The sequence below is a fragment of the Pongo pygmaeus genome, chromosome 5 (genome assembly GCF_028885625.2).
Source record: "Pongo pygmaeus isolate AG05252 chromosome 5, NHGRI_mPonPyg2-v2.0_pri, whole genome shotgun sequence".
NCBI classification, from domain to species: domain Eukaryota; kingdom Metazoa; phylum Chordata; class Mammalia; order Primates; family Hominidae; genus Pongo; species Pongo pygmaeus.
The window spans coordinates 42,139,224-42,155,601 of NC_072378.2; the positions used below are offsets into that span (position 1 = coordinate 42,139,224).

At 49.3% G+C, this 16,378-nt stretch overlaps 3 protein-coding genes and 1 long non-coding RNA gene across 27 annotated transcripts in view; 2 read left to right on the forward strand and 2 right to left on the reverse strand.

Annotated features, from left to right (window-relative positions):
* Positions 1 to 27: 27 nt before the first annotated feature.
* Positions 28 to 6,752, forward strand: PRICKLE4 (prickle planar cell polarity protein 4). 4 transcript variants are annotated; one of them, XM_054493351.2, is made up of 8 exons: positions 28 to 493; positions 1,004 to 1,173; positions 3,093 to 3,236; positions 3,762 to 3,869; positions 4,567 to 4,704; positions 4,964 to 5,167; positions 5,749 to 5,953; positions 6,378 to 6,752. In XM_054493351.2, the coding sequence occupies exons 2-8, from the start codon at positions 1,021 to 1,023 to the stop codon at positions 6,746 to 6,748; spliced, it is 1,323 nt and encodes a 440-aa protein (XP_054349326.2). In that variant the 5' UTR covers positions 28 to 493; positions 1,004 to 1,020; the 3' UTR covers positions 6,749 to 6,752. The 4 variants fall into 4 exon arrangements, with proteins under 4 accessions (XP_054349326.2, XP_054349327.2, XP_063523046.1 ...); XM_054493352.2 differs by having other exon boundaries at positions 1,137 to 1,173; XM_054493353.2 differs by lacking the exon at positions 28 to 493 and adding an exon at positions 1,735 to 1,808 and having other exon boundaries at positions 1,123 to 1,173.
* Positions 4,153 to 7,166, reverse strand: LOC129039522 (uncharacterized). The gene is made up of 2 exons (XR_008503334.1): positions 7,079 to 7,166; positions 4,153 to 6,530 (listed from the first exon to the last, which is right to left on the reverse strand). It is a non-coding gene; the product is annotated as an uncharacterized LOC129039522 (long non-coding RNA).
* Positions 7,167 to 7,310: 144 nt separating this feature from the next.
* On the forward strand, positions 7,311 to 9,507 carry TOMM6 (translocase of outer mitochondrial membrane 6). Of its 2 annotated transcripts, none has more exons than XM_054493363.1 (3): positions 7,311 to 7,454; positions 8,848 to 8,952; positions 9,143 to 9,507. In XM_054493363.1, the coding sequence occupies exons 1-2, from the start codon at positions 7,327 to 7,329 to the stop codon at positions 8,942 to 8,944; spliced, it is 225 nt and encodes a 74-aa protein (XP_054349338.1). In that variant the 5' UTR covers positions 7,311 to 7,326; the 3' UTR covers positions 8,945 to 8,952; positions 9,143 to 9,507. The 2 variants fall into 2 exon arrangements, with proteins under 2 accessions (XP_054349338.1, XP_054349337.1); XM_054493362.1 differs by having other exon boundaries at positions 9,180 to 9,507.
* The window catches only part of USP49 (ubiquitin specific peptidase 49), a 118,382-nt gene continuing 111,289 nt past the window's right edge, over positions 9,286 to 16,378 (reverse strand). For 15 of the 20 annotated variants that reach the window (XM_063666973.1, XM_063666967.1, XM_063666968.1 and 12 more), the window contains one exon: positions 12,595 to 16,333. In XM_063666973.1, coding sequence (XP_063523043.1) covers positions 16,301 to 16,333 — 33 coding nt within the window. In that variant the 3' untranslated portion in view covers positions 12,595 to 16,300. Of the gene's footprint in view, positions 16,334 to 16,378 lie in introns of all 20 variants that reach the window. The other 5 variants (XM_054493342.2, XM_054493335.2, XM_054493339.2 and 2 more) reach the window with 2 other exon arrangements.

Sequence of the window (16,378 nt, forward strand, 5' to 3'; positions counted from 1 at the left end):
GGAGAGAACTGAAGGGAAACACGCGGAGGGGCGGGGCTGGGAGACCAGAGGGAGAGTTTGGGGAGACCTGGGAACTGCGGAGAGACAAGGCTGCGGGCGCGGCGAGGCGTTTCCATTCAGCGAATGGTTGAGAACCCAGCGTAAACGCGGCTCCCGGCGTCTGCTGGATGCCTGCCGGGCGCAGTCCCAGCCAGAGCCCTTGCACCTGCATGGCAGAGGCCGTGGAGCCCGCACATTTCCACCCTGAGATCCCACAAATGTGGTTTTGTTTTCCCTTCCCCCCCCCCCCCAATCTGCAGCTCCAGGCCCCACCCTGAGCCGCCCTCTCCACCAGCCGGGGAGGGGCGGGCGGGGGCCGCTGGGGCGTGGGAGAGGAAGGTCCGCGCTATTAGGGCGGGCGGGGGCGGGCGCTGAGGCCTTGGGGTGGGGACCGGGTGAGGGGCCTGACGGCAGAGTCGGTCCAGAACTGCCCGGACAGCGACGCACAGCGAGGGTGAGACCCCAGCGGAGTCCGGGTCCCCTCCCCTAAAATCCCAGCAGCCAGACCGGGAACCCCAGCGGACTCGGGAAACACCACGTCCCAGCCCCGGAGGCGGGCCCGCCAAGTTCTAGAAAAACTTTGGGGATCTATTGAGAGGGCAGTTGGCGGGACTGGGCACTCCCCTTCCTTCTCCCTCCCACTGTCCCCAGAAATCTTCCCATCCCTCCACCTCCCCAAGCCCTAAGTCCTCTCGGGCTCTGCCCTTCAGGGCAGCGGGTGTTGGGGATGTCCAGCTCCTGAGCCCTCTTGAACCTGCACGGAGGCAAGACAAGGGATTCAGCTCTGTCCCTTATCTGAGGTGGGAGGGGGAAGGGAATTATGGAAGGAATCCAGCTGTTAGTAAGGGTGTTCCAGTGCTAGGCGGAGGTGGAGTTTGGCTGCCTTTGGGGAGATGGAAGAGTGAGGAATAGAGGCCTGATTTCTGAGCGTTGTTTCTGTGTTGGACAATTCTATGCAAACTAGAGGCAAAATGGAAGAGGATGCAAGTCCCCTCCTGGGGCCCCAGATGCCCCCTCCTTTCTTGCTGCCTGGAGCAGGGGCAGTGCTGTTGTGGCTACTCCTGGTGTGAACAGCCCATCCTGGCCACCTTCCACAGGAAACCTGACCTGAGGGACAGAAGAGGAAGGAAGCAGGTGGGTGTGAAGGCAGGAAGGAGGGAAGGGTGGCACAGGACATTTGAAGTGGGAGTGGAGGGGCGGTGTTGAGGAGGGTTCAGTGCTGGGAAGCAGTATTAACTGTTACGGTCCAAACCCTCACCTCAACCCCAGTACGAATCCCTGGCCCAGTCTTACAGAGGCCAGGGATTTGATGATGACCCTCCTGTGCCCAGCTACTTTCAGAATCTATCCCAGCTCTCAGAAGCCAGGTCCTCCTAAGGCTTCCCTTAGCCTCTGGTATGATCTTGGGCAAGTTAATTAACTTGTTTCAACTGTCAACTGGAATAAAAGAGATTACCTCATAAGATTATTGTGAGGATGGACTATATTATGTAATATTCTAGAAGAGTCCTTGGCACAGAGTAAATATTATTAAAAAGTTTGCTCTGGTTATTTTTTTCTCCAGGGTTTGTGTATATCTGTCCAGAGCTCTGGTCCCATTCTACCTGGTTTCATCTTTGCCTTACCCACTATGAGCTCCTTGAGGGTGGGGCTCATCTCGTCTCTACATTATTAGTCACTTTTTTTTCTTTTGAGGTGGAGTCTCACTCTGTTGCCCACGCTGGAGTGCAGTGGCGTGATCTTGGCTCACTGCAACCTCTGCCTCCCAGGTAGGTTGGAGCGATTCTCCTGCCTCAGCCTCCGGAGTAGCTGGGATTACAGCCACACATTACCACGCCCAGCTTATTTTTGTATTTGTAGTAGAGATGGGGTTTCCCCATGTTGGCCAGGATGGTCTCGAACTACTGACCTCAGGTGATCCGCCCGCCTCAGCCTCCCAAAGTGCTGGGATTACAGGCATAAGCCACTGTGCCCAGCCAATGGTCACTTTTTTTTTTTTTTTGAGACGGAGTCTTTCTTTGTCGCCCAGGCTGGAGTGCAGTGGCGCGATCTCGGCTTACTGCAAGCTCCACCTCCCGGGTTCACACCATTCTCTTGCCTCAGCCTCCGGAGTAGCTGGGACTACAGGCGCCCGCCACCACACCCAGCTAATTTTTTTTGTATTTTTAGTAGAGACGAGGTTTACACCGTGTTAGCCAGGATGGTCTCGATCACCTGACCTCGTGATCCGCTCGTCTCGGCCTCCCAAAGTGCTGGGATTACAGGCGTGAGCCACCGTGCCCGGCCAATAGTCACTTCTTACCCCCAAGATATTGTGGTCATATCAGGAGCTGCCGAGAGGAAAGCTGAAGAGATGAACTTAGATTATCCAATGCAATTGCTGCTATATATAAAAGTGCAAGGTGTTCCTCTGTCTTCGAGGAACTTATAGACTAGATTAGGAGCCGAGAGAAATGCAGAGAGCAAGGAGAAAAACATTAGGTGCTAAATCTTGGGGCACTGCTTGCTTCAGATCAGGGAAGGGAGGGCTGGTATGGTCACAGAGGCTGAGAAGGGCTTCCTGGTAAGGGGATCCTTGAACCAGAGGCCCAAGCCTATATAGCTGGAAAAACTGGGCCCATGTAGGAAGTTGTGAACAAGCAGGCTCACTGGGGCTGTGGGTGCATGGTGAGAAACGGTGCAAGTTAAGGCTGATGAGGTAAGGAGAGAGTGCCCAAAGGCCCACCAGAAAGGCAAAGTGCCCTCTCCTTCTACCATGGGCCTCCTCTTACCTCCATCCCAATCTTGGGAGACCCCAGAATTTGAACTTCAGAAATTCTGGACCAAAAGACCTGACCTCAAGACGTGGCTCTGCCACTTACTAGCTGTTTGACCTTGGGCATGCTACTCAAGGTCTGATCCTCAGTTGGGCCATCTGTAAGATGGGGATAATGCTACCTAAGTCGTTTGGGTGTTGGGAGGACTGAGGGAAATAATCCCTGTAAAGCACTTAACACTTCCTAGCACATTGTAATGGCCTAATACATGGAGGTGTTCTTATTGTTTTGGGGTAGGCTTTGCCACTAATGTCAGCGCAGAACTCTGGCTGGCCCCACCAAGAAGACAGCCCCAAGCCCCAGGACCCAGGTCCACCAGCCAACTCAGACAGTGACTCAGGCCACCTGCGGGGGGAGGACCCTGAGGATACCTATGCTCAGGTAGTAGAGTCGTGCCCTTCCTCTGAGACCAACATGTCCTCTATCCTGTGGAGTGGCCACCCTTTTCCACCAACCCGGAGGTAGTTTGACTTCATGCCTAATCTCTTGTTGCCTTTTTCTCTTTTCAGGAATTCCTGTCTCTGCACCTGCTTAGAACATGGGGTTTTGACTTTAAACTCATTCACATGAGTATTCATTATCTCTCCTAGGGTGTTTGTATTGTCAAACCAGACTCTAGGGGCTTTGACCCCAAGGCGTGAAGGGGGTTAAGAAGGGAAAGCATAAGAAGGGAAGCTGTTTTGGGGTGTGGGGCCTCCCCAGCCTCCCTCAAGGAAGACCACACATGCAGGCATCAGTCAGCTATCCTTGCACTCAGTGAGGATCTGCAAGGAGGACCCTCCCAAATGGATGGCATGCTTAGAAGCTGCTCTAGATTGGAGAAGAGGTGGCAATGATGAGGGGGAAAGAAGGAGAAAGGAAAGAAAAACCTAGTTTCACTTCTCCCCTTCTTCCATGTCTCCTCAGGGTCCTGCAGTTCTGAGCTTGGGTTCCCTTTGCCTGGACACCAACCAAGCCCCCAACTGGACTGGGCTTCAGACCCTCCTGCAGCAACTCCCTCCGCAGGACATTGATGTGGGTCTTCTCTCCCATCTTCCCTCTCTTGCCTTTCCCTCCCCCCTCTCTTTTCTTACTGTGGGAAGAACCTCAGTCCAGAAGTTAGGGGATGTGGATTTAACGCCCAGCTATGGCACTGGTTGGGGCATCATTCTCCCCCTGCCTGAGTTTTCACATTGGCAATAACAATAGCAGGTGCAATAACATCTGCTCTACCCACCACAACGCTTAGTCCAAGAGCAAATGAGAAAATGGACATGAACGACTTTTGAAACGGATAATGGAATGTACAAATGTAGAGTATGGTTGTTACGTATTTATTGAGGGTCTACATGTGCCCAGCCTAAAGGCTTACAATTCAATTGGGGAGGCAAGACAGGAGTATATGAAATAATTTGAGGAAATGCAAGAATGGGAAGTGATACTGAGCTCTTAGCTCATTGGGAACAAGGACCTAATGGTGACAGGGCTAAGTGCTGTGGGCCTGTCAGGACCTGATTGATGACATTCCTAAGGGGGCAGGGTGAGACTGAGGTGGCTTTCTTGAGCTCCTTTCCTTCTCCTTCTATTTCCTCTTCTATGCCATTATCTCTGGCATCTCCCTGAGGTTCTACAACCTTTCTCTGACCCAGCAGCCAAGCCTTTTTTCCTCCAACCAATGCTCAATCTTTTCTGCTGGAGCTCTCCCAGTAATTGTAGAGGACTGTTTCTGCAGGAGCGCTACTGCCTGGCCCTTGGGGAGGAGGAGCGGGCCGAGCTGCGGCTCTTCTGTGCCAGGCGGAAGCAGGAAGCCCTGGGACAGGGGGTAGCCCGCCGGGTACTTCCCAAGCTTGAAGGACACACCTGTGAGAAGGTATGCAGCACCCCTCCCCCCAAGTTCCCCTTCCTCTATTCTTTGCCCTCTCATTTCTGCAGAAGGGGCTAGCTTCTGGGATTCTATCTGGGAAACAGGAAAACCAGAAACCAAGTTTGGGAGCTCTTGGTATAGGTTGCAGTGGATGTGGGCTTGCTAGGGTATGGCGAGAACAGGTTGGGATCGGATTGCAAGAGCAAGGAAGGAAGTTAGGATAGTAGTGCTTACTCCGACTACCTCAGCACCTCCCCTCTGACAGTGTAGGGAGCTGCTGAAGCCAGGGGAGTATGGAGTGTTTGCAGCCCGGGCAGGGGAACAGCGCTGCTGGCACCAGCCTTGCTTTGCCTGCCAGGCCTGTGGCCAGGCCCTGATAAACCTCATCTACTTCTACCATGATGGACAACTCTACTGCGGCCGTCATCATGCAGAGTTGCTGCGCCCGCGCTGCCCGGCTTGTGACCAGGTACAGCCTGGAGGGGAGGAACTGGGGGTCTGCCCAGGGTCCAGAGTGGCAGAATACAAAGGGACACTCTCCTGGGCCACAGTTAATCCCAGTATCAGGGAGTGGGGAGAAGCAGGAACCAGCCTGGGACTACCAAGTTCCCTGTGTTCTGACTTGAGCTCTGGGCATGTAGGACCCAGTGCCCTTCTCTCTGGCCTCCCCCACTGCAGAGTCCCTCAAATGTTCCTGGACTCAGAATTTCTCAAGAGCAGGGACTCTTGGACACATGCTCATCTCAGTAGATGCCAAGTGCCCAGTGCTGTGCCTCATCATGCTAGAAATTCCCTTGATGTCAGCATAAAAGGAAGCCTGGAGTCCTGGGTTGGGAGTCCAGACCCCCAGGTCGCACTTCGGATTGTGCCACTTGCTAGCTGGGATCCTGGCTAAGCCAATCAGTCCTCCCTGCATCCAAGAGTGACTGAATTAAATGGGAATGTATGCAGACGTGCTTTAGCGTTAACTGGGTAAAAGGCGTGGTTACTGGATGAATGAATGAGTGAATGAATGAATGAAACGTTCCCCTCTCCCTCTCCCTCTCCCAGCTGATCTTCTCCTGGCGCTGCACCGAGGCGGAGGGACAGCGCTGGCATGAGAACCACTTCTGTTGCCAGGACTGCGCCGGGCCTCTGGGCGGGGGACGTTATGCCCTGCCTGGGGGAAGCCCCTGCTGCCCCAGCTGCTTCGAGAACCGCTACTTGGATGCAGGCTCGAGCTGGGCCGGGGCACTGGAAGGGCAGGCTTTCCTTGGTAAGGGAGAGGATGCACAGCAAAGCGGGAGGGAGCTTGGGCTGGGCCGTGGGGGTTCTCCCGGGCTGGGACCCTCGCCCCGGTCCCACGCCGTCCCGTCCCTCCAGGAGCGCCCCCACCACACCCCCAGACCCAAGCCTCGGGGCCCGCAGCTCTCACCGCGCGTCCCTGGCCGGAGCGTTCCAAGGGCCGCCCGAACCCACCCCGCGCCGCGGTCGGGGTTGCGGCACCGGACTCCCTCCCAGGCGCGGGAGGCGGACGCCCTCTGGTGGAGACGGGGGACCCTGGCGAGGACCCTCGGCGGCGGCGGCGCGCACGGCCCAGGGCTGGGCGGGGCGGGTGGCTGGGCCTCACCCCCGCTAGCTGCGGTGGAGGTCCAGCTCAGCGGCTCTGAGACCAGCGTTTCCGACCCGGCCCGGAACAGGGGAGACTGGACCCGACCGAACTGAAGGAAGGGACCAAACCTCGGTGAACTCTGCAACCCTCTCCCGAACACTCCTTCTCGCTGCTGCCAGCGGTTCCAGCCTGCAAACTCAGACGGGGCTGCCTGGATCCAGTCCCCAGCAGGAGAACCGACCTGAGGATAAAGCGGAGGCACTCAAAGGGCAGGAGCAATGCTGCCTGGAGACTCTTCGTGATCCCAAGGACACCCCTTTCTCCACCTGCTCCTCCTCCTCTGACTCGGAACCTGAAGGATTTTTCTTAGGCGAGCGCTTTCCCCAGTCCTGGAAGACCCCCGGAAGCCTCCAAGCAGAGGACAGCAACGCCTCTAAGAAGCACTGCACCATGTGCTAGTGGCCCAGCTCAGAGAGGGGATGTGAGTGGGAGGAAAGGGGTCTGTAAAGCGGGAGAACAAGGCTAGCCTCCCCCTAACAATCCTAGACTGAGACGCAGTCAGGCGCACGCCCGCGAGAGGCGGTGAGGTGTCAAGTTTGGAGTGCGCCCCCTTCAGTACTGCGCGTTCTAAGACTTTTGATGGAGACTTTCTTGGCAAAACCCATTCCCCAAAGCTACACTTCCCCTGCTGAGATAGCCCCTAGCCCCACCTCCACAGGCTGGGACAGCCCCGTCCCCACCATCCTCCTCCCAAGCCAATTAAATGATCACAGCACGCGTGACGGTTACCGGCTGGAGAGCCGGAGGTGGGACCGGGAGCAGAGGACCGTAGAACCGGGCCGCGCTCCTCCCCTCCTAGAGTTCGTGGACGCGCAGCAGCGCAGCAGGGGGCCGTCCCGCTTCCGGATGTCGGACTAAGCGAACAGCGCCCCCCTGCGGGCCGGTAGCAGCCGGAAGTGCCAGACCGGAGGTGCGTCATTCACCGGCGACGCCGATACGGTTCCTCCACCGAGGCCCATGCGAAGCTTCTTTCCACTATGGCTTCCAGTGGGGTCCCGGTGAGCGCTGCTGGTTCGGCTAATGAAACTCCAGAAATACCGGACAACGTGGGAGATTGGCTTCGGGGCGTCTACCGCTTTGCCACTGATAGGAATGACTTCCGGAGGTAACCGAGCCCGAGGAACTTGGTCGTTTTCAGGCCCTTACGTCCGTATTTCCCCTTTCTCGCGAGGCTGGCGCCTCAGGGTTTTTTGTTTTTGTTTTTTAACATTGCCAGCATTGTGGCGTCTTCGTAGCTCTGGCTGTGCCTCACTGAGGTCCTTGACCAGAAAGAGTTCCCGTGTGGCAAAAGCGATCTTTTTGTCATGTGGCTGTATCTGTAATGTCACCCTGATCAAGGGAAGAAGTGCTAGCATGTAAACAGGCTTTTTTGGCCCTGGACTAGTGCTTTAGCTGGGCTTTGCGTTTGATCTTACATTTCTTTTTTCTTTTTTTTTTTTGAGACGGAGTCTCACTGTGTTGCCCAAGCTGGAGTGCAGTGGCGCGATCTCGGCTCACTGCAAGCTCCGCCTCCCGAGTTCACACCATTCTCCTGCCTCAGCCTCCCGAGTAGCTGGGACTACAGGCGACCGCCACCACGCCCGGCTAAATTTTTGTATTTTTAGTAGAGACGGGGTTTCACCATGTTAGCCAGGATGGTCTCGATCTCCTGACCTCGTGATCCGCCCGCCTCGGCCTGCCAAAGTGCTGGGATTACAGGCGTGAGCCACCGCGCCCGGCCTCTTTTTTTTTTTGAGACGGAGTCTCACTCTGTCGCCAGGCTGGAGTGCAGAGGCGCGATCTCGGCTCACTGCCCCTTCTGCCTCCCGGGTTCAAGCGATTCTCCTGCCTCAGCCTCCCCAGTAGCTGGGATTACAAGCGCGCGCCACCACGCCCAGCTAATTTTTGTATTTTTAGTAGAGACGGCGTTTCACCATCTTGGGCAGGCTAGTCTCAAACTCCTGACTTCTTGATCCACCCGCCTCGGCCTCGCAAAGTGCTGGGATTACAGGCATGAGCCACCGCGCCCGGCCACATTTATTTATTTTTGAGACAGTCTCGCTCTGTCGCCCAGGCTGGAGTGTAGTGGCGGACCTCAGCTCACTGCAGCTTCCCCCTCCCGGGTTCAAGCGATTTTCCTGCCTCAGCCTCCCCAGTAGCTGGGATTACAGGCGCGCACCACCACGCCCAGCTAACTTTTGTATTTTTAGTAGAGACGGGGTTTCACCATGTTGGCCAGGCTGGCCTCGAGCTCCTGACCTCGTGATCCGCCTGCCTTGGCCTCCCAAAGTGCTGGGATTACAGGCGTGAACCACAGCGCCCAGCCTGACCTTACATTTATTAGGCACAAAAATGAACTCCAAATTCCCACGTGGGTCTTGAGCAACCTGCCATGTCACAACTACGTATCAACGCCTCGGGAAGGTGGTGGTGATGGAAGCCTTTCCCCCCAGTACATTTCATTAACTGTACAACTGACTCAGTGACCACAGGGTTAATAAAACACATTGTTTTTCCAGGAACTTGATACTAAATTTGGGACTCTTTGCTGCGGGAGTTTGGCTGGCCAGGAACTTGAGTGACATTGACCTCATGGCACCTCAGCCAGGGGTGTAGCCAAGTAGGTAAGCACTGAACCACACCCCTGCGTGTCTTAGGAGACCTAGAGACTGGGTGAAGCAGTTTTCTGTCAACTATTCATAAAATGTACAAAAGAATGTGATGTAAAACCCTTAACTATTCCTAGTTAAACGTGTTTTCAGATGTTGCAAGGGATTTAAGTATCTTACCAGTTTCCCTCCCATACTTTTACAGTTCTAATGCCACCTGTGGTCTTATCATCTGATTGCAGACAAATGGAATCCTGTGCTGAACCCGAATCTTCCAAAAAACAGCCTACAATCTGTGACCACCACAAGATGTGCCCTGATGGCAGCTGAAGTTTGATTCAGATGGGCACTTTTCTTCCCTTTCCCTGCCTAGTTTCCTTTTGTTCCTTGAGTCCACGCAGAATTCCATTCTCTGGTCAGCAGACAGGCTTAAGCTGAAGTATTGCCTCTATTCTGTAAAGTTCTGTACATAGTTCCCAAGCTTCTGCAGGGGGTGATCTTTGCTCTTGTCCTGAGAAATAACAGTGCTGTTTTAACAAACATTTGAAATAAATACCTCACACAAAGGCAGTCATTTTATTCTTTTAATAAGAAATTTTGCTTACAAAAAGGTGTAAAAAGATTTACAAAAATCATAAAAACATGATTTATATTTCACACTTGAGAGACAAAAACAAGCCCCAAACATGGATTTTAATGGAAGTGGTTTGCTTCATTTTAAAAGGGGGAAAAAAAAAAGGAAGTTGTAACCATACATTGATGTTAACATAGCATGAAGTTTATTCTTGAAGAATTTACATTGTTGAGCAATATTACAGGAAGAAGCCATTTGGTGTTGCATAGCATTTTAGTGCACCAGATGGTTTTCCAGGCACCAGGGAGGCATTGTTGCTGGAATAGTGAGTTTGGTGGCAGAAAGAGGGCGGTGATGTGTAGGGGGAGGCAAAGTGAAGTAAGCCTGGGCAGTGGTCACTAAAGTGACACTGCTGAGGAAGCTGCTTCCTTCAGAAGGAAATGTTTTGTGACCCTAAAATTCATGGTAGTGCTACTTACTGTCCAGGGTTTGGGGGCTCTTTGGAAATGGAGTGTGTATGGAACTGGCATGTACAGACTTGTAGAGCCATAGAAAGGTAGATAGAAACAGGTCCACCATGGCGGTATTTGTTTCTGGTCAGTTTACTAGGCATTAAAAAAAATACTGCTTTTATGTGCCAAGTCTCTTATGGAACTAGTATGGGATTAAAGGACGTTAATTGGAAAGGAGGGTCAGTATATATGGACCACAGTGGCCTGTTAAGAATGACAGATGTCTCTAGCAGTTTGTTCACTACTAAAGATAAACAGGACAAAATAGTCTTTCTGACCTTGCTGGTGTAAATATTAAGAAAATTGTTTGAGAATTAGATTTTTTAAGTATGTATATAAAAACAGCACCATTCTTTGTATGAATCAGATAGATCTTATCTGATAGATGAAGCTAAGACCCTTTGAGTCTACACTGGGTAGACTCTGAGAGGTTTATATCTTACTGGGTATTAAGATAAAGAAGGGTCACATGAGAGTAAAGCTTAGCTTTGAAGCCATCACCTCCCAAATGGTGACCAAGGAGGAAACTTTTAAGCCATAGTATAGATGCTAACCCCCATTTAGACCTGCATCAGACCACTTGCTAAGACAAGAAATACCAGCACCTCCTGTTCTTTATAGGAATGAAACTTAGATCCTTAAAGGCTGCTACCTGATATACTCATGACTGAACAGTTTTATTTGATAAAAACTTCCAAAATTGAAAATCAAAATCCAGCAAGAATTAAGACACAGCAGCTTCCAAAAGCATAATTCAAATTTCATTCAAAATTTACTGTTTTGGCTTCAAGTAAGTGTTTACTGTTGGTTGGGTTTTAAAGCCATAATGATGGTTGAGTAAGGATTCATTTATTTATTTATTTTTAAATTTTTATACATTTTTGAAAAGATTTCAAATCTATGTTTCCCAGGCTGGTCTTGAGCTCCTGGCCTCAAGTAATCCTCCCACCTTGGCCTCCCAAAATGTTGGGATTACAGGTGCTAGCCACTGCGTCCAGCCAATGTTTCATTTAAACTGGCTTAAATCTTCAAAGTGGTTGAGAATGTAGTAAATAAAACTACTTAATCTACAACTTTCAAAAACTGATGAGTAATCATTAATTCTGTAAATGAAGGAGTTGGACTTCACTATTGCCAAAGCAACATTTTCCCCAAGGAAAGTCAATTTGATATCCTGTCACACTTTTCAGCCCTGGCTAGTTAACACAGTACTATGAAAATCTTTAGCTAGATTTTAAACGAAATATGCCAGCAGAAGTATGTAATGAGTCCACAAAAATGAGTGCCTGCCACAATGCTATAGTAGCTATGGTGTATTTAGTGCAGAGTGTGGGATGAGTAAGTACATAGTAATTAAAGCCATAGTCCTGGCCCAAGAGAACAGTTACGAAACATAAGATACAAACTAAACTCACAGTCTTATTTAGAAGGCGCTTTTCAGCTTTAGTGCTGACTAAACCACCAGGAAGTCTGAACCACCAGGAAGATGCGTACTTAACTGGTTAAAAAATTAAGTGGCCCTGGAAAGTTTTACCCCAAAGATACAACCTCTTCACTTATTTAGTTCAGTAATGAGGCTGAGGGACCCAATTTTCAAGTGTGCATTTGAGTGGGAAACTTTTAAACACCGTATGTTGAAGTTTCATGAGCTCAGTGGAAACCTTAAGGTCAGAGTAAAAGAAACTGGCTGTAAACAGCCCTACAGTGAAGAGAATGGGTCTTAGCACCTTCCACATTCACTCAGCGCCATCTCAGTCAGCGCTTGCCAGGGAAAGGGCATGGAGAGCTGGGACGGGTGCCTTCTCTTTTGCACCACTCTCTTTGCATATTACACAGTGCACTGGCTTGCCTTACAATCTAAAGTTCACATACAGGGGGTTTTCTATACTGCTTCTGGACATTTTTTGCAAAAGAACATCAGAACCAATGAAGGTACCACTTCAAGAGGAATCATTTTTGTTTGACTTCTGCTGTATGTTGCCCAGCATTAGTCATTGTTTTGATAAAGACTAAAAGGCCTTTTTTGAACATTTGTGCTCTCCCAACCATCTGGGAAAGCAACCCTTCCACTCAGAAGAGGTAACCTCAAATAGGGATACAGTATACATTTAAGAAGGGGTAGCCCCCCAGCCTAATTTTAAAAGGCCCAAGTTAATGTATGGAACATGACAAGGGAAGTGAAAAACAATGGAATACATAGTCTGCCTTGAAAAGCAGCCATTTGATGAACAGTCACAAATACAAAGAATTTGGACACTGTAACATAATTTCAGAACTTGCTGGTAAGAATAATTTGCATTCACACACAAGAGACATGAAATGCTTTTTAAAAGTCTGTGATACCAGATGTCCTTTAAACACTACACAGACCCATTTGCCACTTGAAATGACAAGAAGAATTCCCTTCCCTTAAATCTTTTCAATTCCATGCAAACCATAATTGAGTACAAGGCACCAAATTTTATGAATTGTATAAAATTAGTTCACAAAGCTTTATCAGTAAGTAGAACAAACTCCATTTCTCCCTCCCAGCCTGCCCACCCTCCTCCCACCCCCCACCCACCATCCCCAACCAAGTTTTCATTCTGCACTACTGTCGACCTCTCTAGGGCTTATGCTGGGGCATGCCCCACTGTCAGCCAATCCACCTCATTGGTTCTTCCCTTGTACTTGGATGGAGCTGTAAGCACAGCCAGAGTAGCAAACTCATACAATCATTGACTCTAGAAGCCTTGCCATTAAAAACAAAAATAAACTCTGCTCTTGAGTCCATAGGACACATTAACACTTCTACAGTTTCCAATTTTATTCATGACATTTTAAGAGACATCTGGAAATTCTTGTTTTGTTTTTTTTTTTTTTGGTTTTTTTTTTTTTTTGAGACGGAGTCTCGCTCTGTCGCCAGGCTGGATGGAGTGCAGTGGCACGATCTCGGCTCACTGCCCCTTCTGCCTCCCGGGTTCAAGCGATTCTCCTGCCTCAGCCTCCCAAGTAGCTGGGACGACAGGCACGCGCCACCATGCCCAGCTAATTTTTGTATTTTTAGTAGAGACGGAGTTTCACCATGTTGGCCAGGATGATCTCAATCTCTTGACCTTGTGATCCGCCCTCCTCGACCTCCCAAAGTGCTGGGATTACAGGCATGAGCCACCGCGCCCAGCCTGGAAATTCTTTACAGTGTAGCACTGCCCTCCAACCCTGCCCCATAACTCCAAGACTGAGGGGCTGGATCAAAGCTGGCAAGAGCTCTGTCCACCATTTAATAAGAGCTTCAGTTCCTGGCTGCCAAGGCCATTCCTAACTATTTTTATACTAGCATGGATGTTCGTCTCAGAGGCAACCACAGAGGGTCAGGCTAGATTGAGGTAAAAAAAAAATCCTTTTTGAGGGCCTAGGTGCACTCATCTTGGCTGGCTACAGCAGCAAGTAAACATGCCAGCCAACTTAACTACAAAGGGTTCCTGGAATGAGACTCTTAACTACTTGCCCTGGGAGAGAAGCAGGCCCATTAAGGTTCGGTTAGGAGACCTTGGGTTTGATTTGGCAGCATCTAATCAGCTTTTACCTGGTTATTTTCTTCTCTTTAGAATGATTCAATTTCAGATGCAACTGAGACATTCATCTATACCCAATATGTAAATAAATTAAAGGCAAAGGGACATTTCCCTCACAATAGCCATTGGCTTATGCAGCAGGGAACTCTTCTTTAATAAAAATCTCCTTAAATACTAACTTCCTAAGTGTCTAGTGCTGCCGCCTCTGGGTACCTGAGGTGTCTGTAACTGCAGTGGGCACCTTTCACAAATGTGTAGCTCAGTGGAGACTCTGATGTTAGTTTCTTTTATTACTTTGATATATGCATGCTCAGCTAAGTTAAGCACTTATTTCACAAAGTCCTTTATCTGCTTAATAAATCCTTATAATATTTGGTATAAAACTATTTTTAAAAATTAAATGGGAAGATCTTTGAATTTTCCATTAAATGTTTATTAATAATTATCCCCACTGGACAGCCTGAGGGGGTAAAGTAGATGCTCTGTTAGTTCTTCTCTATCTTGTAAGTTCTCTTTTTCTAGAATAATAAATATAGGATTCAATGAAAGATGAGGCACGATTCATAGTTTCCTTTCCTTTTTACTCTCCTTGATTTTTTTGAGTTAATGGGCTTTTCTATTGCCACAAAAAGTCATTACTAATCATGCCGACTTAAAAACGTGGATCTTGAGAGTACAGCTTCACATCAGAGCCTCTGGCAGCATGGACAGCGGTGACACTTTAAAACAGTGTCCAGGAGAGGGTGAGCCCAGGCAAAGCTATACAAAGAAGCCTGCAGTAGACAATATAAACCAAACAGCATTAAAAATGCCATACGCTATCGCTTCCAAATAAAAGCTAAATATTACAGAAACCTCACAGTGTTGGAAAAAGCAAGTTTAATTTAAAATATAGTCACTCCTTCCCTATCAGGGTGAGCCATTTTTTGTCTGAATTTCCTCCATGTCTCAGTGCTGCCTGGCAGGGCCTATGGGAGAGTTCATCTCAAAAGAGGTCAACAGCAAATGCTACAGATCTGTGTGGGAAATGTGGCTCATCAACATTGCTAAAGCTATAACCCTCATTCTTTAGCCTCGCTTTCCCCACTTCCCACCCCTCCCCGAATGCCCTTCCACATCTACTCCCTTCAAGTGACAACTGTACTTCTACCTGAATTCAAACATTAATATGATATACTCAGTCAAAAGATGAGCATTCATAATGACAGGTTGAGTGAGGCTCACTGCAGTGACCACAGCAACAAAAGTTAGGGTTTGTATTCACTTTCACCAGCAAATCTAAGTGAAGAACTAAGAATGAAGTGGTGCCTGATGGGGATGAGGGTTTTTATCTGGGCAATTTCATTCTGTTTAGAAACTGACCCAATTTAAAAAGGAAGATGTATTTTACTAGCACTGGGGGAAAGGACGGGGCATTCTTGTTTTTTTCTCTGATGGACTGAGTATGGGGGGTAAAGCAACAGTGGGGATTATCAGATTTGGGAGGAAACAGGTCAATCAACTCTTCAGATATGTACGAGGTGGACTCCTAAGCAGTTAACATACCCTAGAGAACCAAAAGCTCCCAAACCCTGTGAACATGAATGTTCTAGCTCTCCAGGAGCAAGAAAGAAGCTGCAGGCTAAGAAGCTGCATGCTGCACTGAAGCGAGAACGGGTGACAGGCATTCAATAAGCCCTGGAGCATCAGCTATCTCTGCCCACCCTCAACTGAATTCTGAGAAAACCTAAGAATCAATTTAAACCAAACCATGTGCTTGCCCTAGACCTGAACCAGGGATCTGCTACAGAACTGGGATAGCCAGGAGTGTCCTTTGGCTCAGCATGGAACATGTGCTAGTCTATTGCTTCTTTATATGATCTGCCCCTTCTTTAGAATGAAGGGGTATTCATGCCAGTCTCAGAAGTATGGAATGATTAAATGATAGCAGCAGGTAGGGAGGGTATGACATATGAAAACCATCCCACTTTGCATGGGGAAATTTGTTCCATGCATCTCACTCCACTCTTCAGCTGCTATCCCCAAAAAAGGAAGTTTGTTTTAAACCCTTGAAGGTTACTTCCTTTGTGGGAATAAACCCTTTAGACTTCATCTCCCATCTTGGAGCCAATCCCATCCAGCACAACTGCTAGCCCAGGGCCCCTCCTCATGTGCTCTGTCCAGGGCTGCTCACATCCGGAGGGTTCTTCTGGTGCTGCAAGGAGGTCCTGATTAGCAGGGGAATCACATCATGGAGAGAAAACATGGCTGCTCTCCTGTGTGGATATGATTGATTTACCCCCCCCCTTTCCTCCACCCAGATCCCTCTATATTCAGAAGCAACTGATGAAAGGATCTTCATTGAAGTTACTTCTTTTGTTTTTAGGAAAGGAGGGAACTCCCAAACTCATTCAAAAGAAAGAGACTACAAAATTTATGACAGGACACGAATCACCTGGCACCTTCTACTCTAGACCCAGCGAGGCAAACCTAGTAATCTGTTCCTGCAGTAGCCTTATTTCCTATAAGAGGAAAGATGTATGGACACCAATACACAAAAGCCAGTCTTTGATACACGCCTCCCATTCAGGAAAATGTCTGTGGTCTGCCTTCATCATTGTTGCTGGACTGCACCTGAGCTTGGAGATGGGTTTCTGAGATTCTTGCATTGCCCTGCACTGTTCTTTGAGTGTAAAAAAGGATGTAGGCCTGGGTTTTGCACACTTCCTCGACACTGCATACATTCAGCTTTGAGTCATTGCAGTGGACCCAAAAACCTAGGAAACCAAAGGAGAAAAAGAGAGAAAATGACTACCCAATTC